At 46.3% G+C, this 10,854-nt stretch overlaps 1 protein-coding gene across 3 annotated transcripts; it reads right to left on the reverse strand.

Annotated features, from left to right (window-relative positions):
- Window positions 1-59: 59 nt before the first annotated feature.
- On the reverse strand, window positions 60-10,824 carry pabpn1 (poly(A) binding protein, nuclear 1). Of its 3 annotated transcripts, none has more exons than XM_078095667.1 (7): window positions 10,240-10,824; window positions 8,044-8,152; window positions 7,408-7,475; window positions 7,036-7,142; window positions 6,148-6,235; window positions 5,656-5,840; window positions 60-756 (listed from the first exon to the last, which is right to left on the reverse strand). In XM_078095667.1, exons 1-7 carry the CDS (start codon window positions 10,372-10,374, stop codon window positions 561-563), a joined length of 888 nt encoding a protein of 295 aa, XP_077951793.1. In that variant the 5' UTR covers window positions 10,375-10,824; the 3' UTR covers window positions 60-560. The 3 variants fall into 3 exon arrangements, with proteins under 3 accessions (XP_077951793.1, XP_040023736.2, XP_077951794.1); XM_040167802.2 differs by having other exon boundaries at window positions 60-1,866; XM_078095668.1 differs by lacking the exon at window positions 10,240-10,824 and adding an exon at window positions 9,805-9,975.
- Window positions 10,825-10,854: the final 30 nt, after the last annotated feature.

The following is a 10,854-nucleotide window of genomic DNA, read 5'->3' on the forward strand; positions in this document are numbered from 1 at the left end:
AGAAAGTCTACGTGTGGATACTGTTGAACTACTTAAACAAACTGACACAGACACACTCACATTTTTACACAATGTCTTTATTTTATTTTTTCCCCCCCGATACAGACTCATGGGTTAAAAATAAAAAAGCAGAACATTTGTTCAAACCCACTCCCCTTTTCAAAAAAAGAAAAAGGTCTCCACACAAACTCCACCCTACTTTCCCTAAAATAACCGCTCCAGCCCGTTCCATTTATTAAATTATTAATCAATGCTGTTCGCTCCTCAGACAAGCCGTGAATGCACTGCGCAGTCAGAGGAAGGGGGCGCATTAAGGTCCGCACTGTACACCCCAAAAAACACCCTCGCCTCTGGTCCTGCCTTCCTCACTCACGCAAACTTGCCTTCCTGCCACTCAGCTATGTTGCCTTCAGCTCTCCGTGTAGAAATCATGTGTTGGATTGGCTGCCTGTTAAGTTCTGTGTGTGCTGCGCGTTGAACAGAGCGGTGTGTGTGTGTGTGTGTGTGTGTGTGTGTGTGTGAGAGAGAGAGATGCAATGCGAAAGGGACTAAAAGCATCATCAGCGTTTGCTGTTGTAGTAAATGCCCCCCGCAGCGGGCCTGTGGTCGCCCTGCCCCCCTCCCCCACCCCCCCACACGGACAGGATGGGGTGAGTGTGCATAGCGGGAGCAGAGAGAGAGAGAGACGCTGCGGAGACAGTTGGGGGGGCCTGTGCCACCTGGGGAGGGGTCGTCAGCCTCCACTGGTCTTGAAACCTGAAACGACAAGAAGTGGTCTAATATACAGAGAGAGGACGGGGAGGGGAAGGAGGAGAGACAGGAGACACAGAGGGAGGGGACGGGAAAACAGGTGGGGGTGGGGGGGGGTTGCACAAAAAATAAAAACATTGATGTCTTTCAAAATAATAAAAGGAGCTGTGGGCATGCCTGAGTTGGAGGTGACGGGTATGAACGAGCAGCAGGAAGGTGGCAGCAGGAGGACCCCCGCCCCCCACAAGGAGAAAAAAAACTAACAAAAATCTATGCACGTACAATCCCACTGAACACTGAAGGTCCATCACTGTCCAACAACAATCCATGGAGTGATGGGCCATGGAGGGGTGGGGGGAGAAAAAGCATGAGTTATAAAATGCAGCGAGGAGGGGGGAGAGGGCGGAGAACGGCGAACACAAAGGGGGAGAGGGGAGGGGGGGGTAGGGAGGTGATATACTCCAAACCACAAAACTTAAAAACACAACAAATACTCGGGCTAGTGAAAAGTTCACATATGTACTGTACATTAAAAACAAAAACAATGTATTCGTTTGTTGCCGTTTCCCTCCCCCCCCACCCACTTTAAGTTTCTCTCTTTTGGTGGTGGTGGAGGGTGAGTGGGTGGGCTGTGTTGGGATGGTGTGAAAAGCAGGAAGTCACAGCCAGACCAAAGGAGACACATCTGCAGCCTGAGATACCACCAACCTCTCCTACAGCCCCCCTCCCCCTCCCATCCCTCATAACAAAAATAAAATCAGCCACTTTATTCTTTTCCTAATGGCCCACCGATACCTTACCAGGGTGACCGCATCAACCTCCGCACACGCACGCTCACACACAATCGCACACTGCGGCCAGTCAGTCTCTCTGTCCAGGAGAGGTTGTTTTTTTTTTTGTTTTTTTTTGTCTTTTTTTTCCTCTCTTCTGGGATTCTCTTCTTTTATTGTTGGGGGGGGGGAGGTGACTTTTTCATTGTGTGCGTGCATGTGTGTGTGCATGTTTTGTTTTTTTTTCTAAATGGAAAAAAGGGGAGAGGGTTGATAGTAAGGGGATGTTGGACAGGGAGGGGGTGTTTAGTAAGGGGAATACCACGATGTTGTTCGCCCTCGGCCCCTGGAAAAGAGAGAAAAAGAGGGTGAGTTGTTTTTTTTCCGGTTGACTTAAGAGACTGACACCAATTTTCTGGTGCGAGTATATATATATATATATAGATAAAAAGATATACGTGTGAGATTGTGGCCAGAGAAAGGGTCTGCAAACTGAAGGGGGAAAAATATTTTTGATATCAAAACGAATGACACAATGTTCCCAATCACCAAATCGTCATGCCGTCTTAGCGGCATTGGCTCTCACAAGGTGATTTATCCCACAAATCAATCTGGAAGAATAGTGCTGAAAGAAGCTGAAAGCAGCTTGTCAAGAGAAGGAAAGCGTTTAAGTTCCAGATGGTGGAATAAGGATTTGTGTCTGGGTGTGAGGGGGACAGCAAAGGCACTCTCTCCCTCTTTCTCTCTCTGTGTGTGTGTGTGTGTGTGTGTGTGTGTCTCCCTCTGCGAGAGCCGCCTCTGGGTTACTGCGGGGAAAGACCTTGAGGACAAACAGCACCACACATATACCCCCAGCAAGACACACAAGACACGCGCACACACACGCACACTGGGACGGGACAATATGTGCCATCATTAGACACTCATAACACTGTCTGAGACATACACAGAAGCCAGGCAGCAGCAAACCTTTCACACATCTGGTTTCTCACACAAGGCGCACACACACAAATCATTCAGTGGCAAACACAAAAAAATGTCACACTGGGGCTGAAGCCAGCGGCTGTCCGGCTAGATGCTGAAGTCAGGCTGCAGTAATGAACCCTTGTTTCTGGGAGTGAATGCTGTAAAGGTGATTCTGGGTTGGTGTGTGTGTTTGTGTGTTGGGGTTAATGTACATGCAAAGGCAAACACTACATAAGCACCAGAAATGTAATTGCACATCATCAGTACAGTATGCAAGTCTTCTAGCTCACATCAAAATAGTCTCACTGTACCAACTTGGGAAAATGGCAAAATGATGTTAATGGACGCAGTACACGTGAAAAACACTTTCTGCAGCCAGGCATCAATTATTTTTTTAAGAGCGTGTTAACATTAACGACTCTTTGTCCTCAGCCAGGGTGTAAGGATTTTAGCTTGCACAAAACCCCCCAAAAAGAAACAAAAAGCGTTGGCCTTGGCGAAGCCCGACTTCTTATCAAATCGGGTTGAGCAACATCTCGATACTTTAATGAAACGTATCTGTGGGACTGAACAATCACAGCCCTGCACAGGCAAATCTTCCCAAGCGCACAGTGGCTCAATGCAAAGGTTTCTCCTCTTCACCGTGGATGAGGTCCAAAGGCAAAACAAGGCACAAGTGAAACGGGTCACCAAGTGTTGGATCGCAGCCCAGTTTTGTTCAACCGCAAGACTGACTTAACCCTCCTCTTACTTTTGGGGTAAATTTGACCCCATCCAATGTTTAACATCTAAATAGATAATTAAAAATGTGTTTTCAATGTCCTGTACACATGTTGTACGCATCGGTGTTCTTTGGGGTTAATTTGACCCCACGCCGTTTTACTTTTATAAAACTAATAAGGTCGTCCACAGTTCAGGCACAAAATCTGCACCTGCAGTATACTATCAAATAATCTACAAAGTATCACATTTGAATCAATTTGGGTTTGGTGTGTGGGTGCACGAGGGGCTACTGGGAGACTGACCGTGCTATAAAAGCTCGCATCGCAGCCTTCTAAAGCATTTATCGTGCTTTGGAGGCTTTCTTATGAACTGAAAACACTACCTTCCAAAAATGTAAAGTTATTATGGTCCGTCTCGCCACTTGAACAACAGGGCAGACTTAGTGATTCTAACGTCATCATAATGGTTCCAGGTTCCGACTGATAATTTAATGTGCTAGTTAGGGAGTCAACAAACTAGCAAAGTTCCTAATGTATAAACATGGGAAAAAGATTAATTATGATCATTTTCTGGGTGTGGGGGTCAAATGGCCTGCATTGAAGGTAACAGGAGGGTTAAGCAGACATGGGATGAATCCCTAATGCAACCTTCAAGTGGACTCGACTCTCTGCATGCGGTAAAGCAACGCAGGGATGAGTTCCTAAATCCACCGCTATCAGCATCACACTTTTACAAGCTCTGGGCCTACAATTAAGTGACTTAAAAAGGTCTGAGGTTAAAACAGGCCTACGAGATTGCAACATTAGGATGATGCATTCCTGATCCGGATGCATTTCATTTCATGCGCTTTAATGTCACCTGACTCCAAGTCAGTCGGGCAGAACTCAAAAGGTCAACAGTCACAGCAAGCCGGAGCTCTGCTCACAAACAGACCACTTAAAGCCTTCACGTGAAATGCTAATTAAGCACCGAGTTTTAAGATACCAAATTCTACCTCACCATCAGTCCCTTCAGCTTCTGGAGCCTTGACGTAATAGCACCAACCCCTAAGCTTTTCCCCCGTCTTTGTGCGCCTTGTCCTGCAGTTCGGGCCGATCCCAGTGTGCAAACTGGCAGGGTTAGGGTTCCTCGGTATGTGTGGGAGTGCATGGGCCGAGTGCACCGCGAGATATGAGAGATTCTGACCTTGAGGTTCAGACACTTTCTCACACAATGAAATGAATAGATATGCAACCCTTTCTTGGAGATCTGAGGGTAGACTTGCTGAACTCCTTGCACAACTACTTGACTGTAAGAGCAAGGGCGAAAATGAAAGTAGAAATTCAAAAGATAAAGTTGGAATAAATGGGAGCCCGTTACAAGAATTTGGCAAACTGTTACATGGCTAAAATAAAAGCCTCTGTATGACGGTTTCACAGATCTTTCCAAAATAACTGCTATGCTGCGGCGTCTTTCTACAGGGAGAAATGTTACATGTTGCACATTAAGTATTAAGCTACAGCCGAGGCCTGAAGGATCCAGATGCTTCGTTTAGGGATGATCAGAGTATCTCACTCTCTCAGTGTGTGTGGAGGAGTTGGAACGCTGATCAGCGGGTTTGGAACCACACCTCACTCTCATCTATTCGTAAATGAATAAATAAGTAAACAAAAACATGTCTACACAAGGCAACACAACCGGATTGCTTTGAGTATCATCTTCATGGAAACTGGGCAGCTCTAGTTAATAGTCAACTGACAACTACAAGTAAACTTTGCAAGCTCAGAATTAAACACACATTAAAACCGTGGGTGTAGAAAGCCACCTGAACCCAAGTGCACAACAATAATCAACACCAAGCTTCTTCTGTGGTTCAATATGGATCATAGAATTGCTGGATTGGAGCATTAAAAGGAAACTGACAAAATGCCACAGTGCAAATGCAAAATGGTTTGCACTTTTCACTGCCAAGAAACGCAGACCCAATCGTAAATAGACATTCCAAACTTCCAAAAAGAAATTGAAAAAAAAAGAGCAGTGTCAGAAGCTTTACCCCAGTAGATGGGTGTAACTAATGCAGAATGTATGCACAGCCTGGGAAGAACAGGATGATCACAAAGTTGGTTGGCCACTATGGATGGTTTTATGTGATGTGGCATGCAATGAGTCCCTCAGTCCCACAGCTGGACTACACGGCATGTACCACTGTTTCTATGTACAAGTACAATGCCTACTTGCTATTTACGCGGTTTGAACAAATCTAAAGACATTGTTTTTAATAACAATTGGAGGGAGCGCACGTCATATTTACACTGTCCATATTTACATTGGACGTTCTATCCGCCGAAGGCACAAATTGCCGTACATGAAATCTGAGTGGCTGTTCCAGAGAAGCGGCTACAACACAAACTCATAGTCCGCCTTTCTCCCGTGGGGTCAGAAGTGATGCGCCTCAGTGACAGCTCACCTGAAGGCCCGCCCTCTGCCTCTGGGTGGTGTGTAGCCACTGTAGTAGCGTGCACGTGATGAGAAGCTTCCGCCGCCGCCGCCGCCTCCTCCTCCTCCGCCGCCACCCCGTGATCGGAACCGAGCCCGTGGAAAGCCGCGGTCTGTGGTGCTGATACCGGGTCTGTTTGTTCTCTTAGCGCCCACCTGAGCAGAAATAAAACAAACAGCGGGGGACCGTTACATAAACTAACCATCATCCAGTCCGTTGCATTGATCCAATATCACAACCGCCAAACAGTTATGACTTAATTCACTAACTAACTCAATTAGGGGATCAGGAGCCGATTACCTTTTGTTTTTGAACAGACTGGTGTATTGGCCAATACACAACTAAATTTAGCCAATTATGCTTATTCTGCAACTGTTTGTTGGGGTATTCACTGTGATCAGTTTGGTGAGCATGTCCCAGGTGTAGGAACAAAAAGGTATACAATATTTTAAACGATCTTACCTTTATCTGCCTTCCTCTGAAAAGAGACTCATCCAGTGCCATGGCTGTCCTAACAGACTCTTTGTCTGCAAACTCAATATAGGCAAACCTGAAGAAAAATACAAAGTCAAATCTTCCACAAATAGATAGATAAGATATAGATACTTTATTGATCCCTCAAGAGGGAAATTTTGGTATCACAGCAGCATGTACAGGGAAGAAAATAGAATAAAAAGATACACATTATATACAATATAATAAGAGAAATATTAAATTATTAAATTTAATTAAATTAAATAAACTGAAACAAAAGACCACCTCAACGAGAATCTGTTTGTCTATTGCGCAATAAGACGATCAGTGTCCATATTATGGAGGTTGGAACAATTCTATCTCATCTTTACCTCTGGGATACCCGGAGCCTCACTTTGAGGCCCTTTCGGTTACTTAACCATAATAATGCAAATGTCTAATACATGCAAAGAAAAAGCAGCAATGTGTAGGGAAGAGCAGACAAATCAACTCCAGACAATCAATATGGTAAAAGACATCTATCCCTCTGAGGAAATAACGTTTTAGCTCTATAAGCCATTTCTGTTGGAAATGAGTGTCCTATACAGAAGGTTCTATGGCAAGAGCAACGCATACCGGTTTTTTGTGTTGCCGTGTGTGCTTTTTAATCGTTGCTGATCTTATTAAACAGAACTTGTTCGATCCTGGTCCCGCCCATCCCAGCATATTGCCTTATCCAGACGCAATCCCATGTACCCATTCGGCTTTAGTCACACTTCATGTTTTATGGACGCCTAATAAAAATCCATCCACTGTTGGATTCCTCTGCCGACAGCATTACTTTGGTGCATTTGCCGATTGGATTACACAGTAAAAAGACGTCTGACAGTGTCTTACCCTTTGGGATGCCCTGTGTATTTGTCACATAGGATTGTGACTCTGTTTACTGAACCACAGCCATGAAAGTGTGCTTCAAGCTCTTCTGCCGTGGCACCGTAGTCCACCTGAAGAAAGGTGACAAGAAAAAGGTTTGATATCGAGGAAACCGCACTCGCACATCCTCGACCACTTACTCCTTCGGTGGTCGGCCCGGTATCAAACGCCCCACGGACCGGTACCAGACGGCGGCCCGGTGGTTGGGGGAACTCTTAAAAAATGTGAAAGAATAAGACTGCCACATACTTCGAATAATTAGCGTATAATCAAACAATAGAAATTAAAATAAAATCCATCCACAATAATAATATTCTATTCAAGACTAGAACTCACGTTTCCAACATAAATAGATCTGCCATCCGCTTCCATCTTTTCCTCGATGGACATGATGACTGGACCGACTGCAGCGTAGAGGCAGAAAACACATCACGTTTTGCTCAAAAATGCATTCACTGGGACTAGTATTTCTGTTGCTAAAATAAGTACAAATTAATTTCTAGAAATTCACTATCAAGTGATGGTAGTTTTATTAAAGTCTGAATTGATCCAACCAATAGCACACACTTGAGTATTATAAAACTAACACATGGACCAGTTTGATGGCTTATCCTAACTTTATATTATTAGCATGTTAAGTCAAGGAGTTTGTGTAAACAGCTATATCTGATCATTCTGTGCAGTATACCTGTAACCAAATAACAACCCAAACTCATTTAATGTACATTTTAATAGTAAAACCAGTGACCTCAAACTAGAAATGAGGTCACTGGTTTGTGGGCGGATACAGTTTTATCTACATTGCAATATTCAAATTAGCAAAATTTTAATGGCATAAAACCAGAGAATTTAAATATTTTAAGATTATTATGACTCATTAGCATATACGATAGGAAAACGAGGGATAGGAAAGCTGGCCACCCGGGGACAAACAAGAGGCCCCCGCCACATACATCCACACACAAAACGCACCTGGTGGGGGGCTGAGATTCATCTGTTTCTCCACCTCGTTCTGGAGCTCCTTCAGCTTCTCCGCCTCTTCCTCCATCTCTCTAACCCGAGCTTTGATTGCCTCCAGCTCCTGCAACGCAGACACAAAAAAAAAATCTGTTAGAGCAGTCAGTCCATCACAGGGATGCTACAACTCACCAAACCTTTTAATTCCAGATGCCATAGTCACATGTGGATGCCTGGTATACCACGCTTACCAACTGCCAAACTCAGCAATGAAATGTAATCATTTCATGGCCTTAACTCCCAATTGCCAACACCGGGAAACAGATGCTGAATCTGTGCATGTGTTGCTGCTGTCATACAATGACTCCGATGCAAACACGTGCGTGCGTTGTTTCAGCTCAAACGGGAAAAATAAGACCTACACTGGGACTACTTGGATCTAAAAATGTCAGACTCGTCCCGAACCTCATTTGAAGCCGCTCATCCCCCACATTTTTACAGCATTATTAACTATAGCACCCCAATTTTGTATTAGCTGCTGCCTACAACTCGAATATGCTTGTGCGGCCTGCAAAATATAATTGGCAAATTAAATTGACGGCGCGCTTAGCTGACATTAAATATAGTCTGACATATCAATAAATCATTTATAAATGAATCAATAGGAATATGAAGTTGTTGCAGCTCTACTTAAAGCTACTAAAACAAAGGCTTTTTGGAAACGCCACTGTTAAATTTATTTGGAGGGAAGGTGGGAGCTACGATGATCAGGTATGATTAACTGCAAGGGACACAGAACCACCGCTGCCAGAAATTGCATTATTCCTACAGTGAGCTGATGGGTCAGTCCGCTGTGGGAGCGGACCCTCCTGTCTGACAGTGGTGCACTGCAGCACAGTGGGAGTCGCTCCGGCTCCATCCAGGGCTGCTGATCGTGCTGGCGGGATTTGTAAGGTAAAGGCCCTCCGATACACCCGGAGCCGGTGACACAGAGGAGGGTAACTGGCTGCACTGTGACATACTGCACCGATAATGGCACCACCACAGCCCTCATAGAAGAGAAACGAATGCATCACAGCAAGATGGTTTAAAAAAAGAAAGCAATCCGACAACGACCACTTGTAGCTGCTATCTTTTTTTGTCGCATACTCAGTGCATGCTCTTCCACTCCCCCCCCTCGTTGTTCTTGCTTTAGTAAAGCATGGACGGATGCAAACCCAGCCCCTCAAATACCGCAACCCCCCTGCATCTGCGCTGCCTGCATGCCGCGCTCTCCCTCTCTCTCTCTCTCTGCCCGACGGACAAGAGGAGGTCAGCACCACCCAGAACCTCTGGACTTGCTGCAGACATTATCGGTGAATGTGCGAAGGGGTGCCGGTATCGGCCTGGGAAGATTAGGCATCATTGACCCACAGTTACGTTACAGCACGTCCCGCCTGCCAACGACGTGCGATACCAACCATTGTCCGAAATGAATGACAAGGATACACGTCCGCCATCCCCGCCCCAGCTTCATAGAGCGCTGCTAGCTTGTTAGCATGTCGGGGTGCTGTTAGCTACCGGGCTAATGGTCGTTTAAGGTGCAAATTCCATCATTTATCTCGCGCCTAGTGATAGCGGTCGACGTGTCTCCTGCTCATTTTAACAGCAGCACTTGGTGTTGGGAGCTCGGGATAAGCCAACGACCTTCTGGTGATCGATAATTAGAACGTGCACGCACGCCGGTCCCCGTACTGCAATAATAGTGACGGTGGATGAAATAAAAGATGTCATTACCGTACGCAGGTCACCTTCTCGAGCAGTGGACCCGTACAGCAGCGGCTAATGGCGGCGGCCTGTCCTCCCCTCACCCCTGGCTGTCTCTTGTATCTCCGTCTCGCATTTTTTTTTTTGGAAACGAGGACCCCCCCCCCCCCACCCGCCCGCCCAACGGCTCGGACTGCTCCCTGGCGCCGCCGTTGCGCCAAGATGGCTGCCGAAACCACGCATGCCACCACCCATTTGTGCTGCACTGCGTGAACCACAATGGCGGTTGTAATATCGACCTAGCGATAGCAGTAGCGTAACGCTGCGCGGCATGTGACCAAAAGATTTGAAGAGAAGCAGAATAACAAAATGCCTCGGTTGCTTTAGTTAACGTCTACGTTTCGCCTGTAACGTCAGCATGGTACCATGTGGGTTCTCACAGCGGAAACAATGCCCTTCACTTACCGGGTCCTCGATTGCGGCCTCTCCGTCTTCTAATCCCGGTTCTTCGTCACCGACACCCGGGTCTTCCAACTCGGGATGTCCGGGATCTGAATCTAGTAGAGATTCCTCCGTCAGTCCGTTGCCGAACTCCGCCATTGTTCTGTTGCAACTGTGCCGACGCGCCTCGTGGCCAAGCCGGCGTACAGGCCCCTACTCACGCACAAGGGAGTCGAGTGAGCGGGGCGGCGAAACGAGGAAAAAAAACGGCGGAAAAACGCCGCTCAGAAAAGTTAAAATGGGGAATAAAATGCTAGCTACAGTTCTAGCCACTGCTCAAACAGCCTACCGCAATGAACATTAACCCCAGTTTCACTCACTACCGGTTCGCGGCGGTGCTAATTTACGATAGATAACCTGGTTTATTTACTTAAATGAGTGTGTAAAAAAGGCGAGGACTCTACGCGAGAGCGGCGGCGTCGCTTCAGTTCAGAAATGGAAGCCGGGGGCGGAGTCATGCATCACTGCGGGCGTAAAACTATCATTCCTATTCGCTAGCGGAAGGTTGCAGACCAACCCCTTGGATAGATGCCGCGTTTGTATTGGTTGTCTGTACGAGGTTTTCCGGTTTCCAAATCC

This window comes from Gasterosteus aculeatus, chromosome 21 (genome assembly GCF_964276395.1).
Source record: "Gasterosteus aculeatus chromosome 21, fGasAcu3.hap1.1, whole genome shotgun sequence".
NCBI lineage: Eukaryota > Metazoa > Chordata > Actinopteri > Perciformes > Gasterosteidae > Gasterosteus > Gasterosteus aculeatus.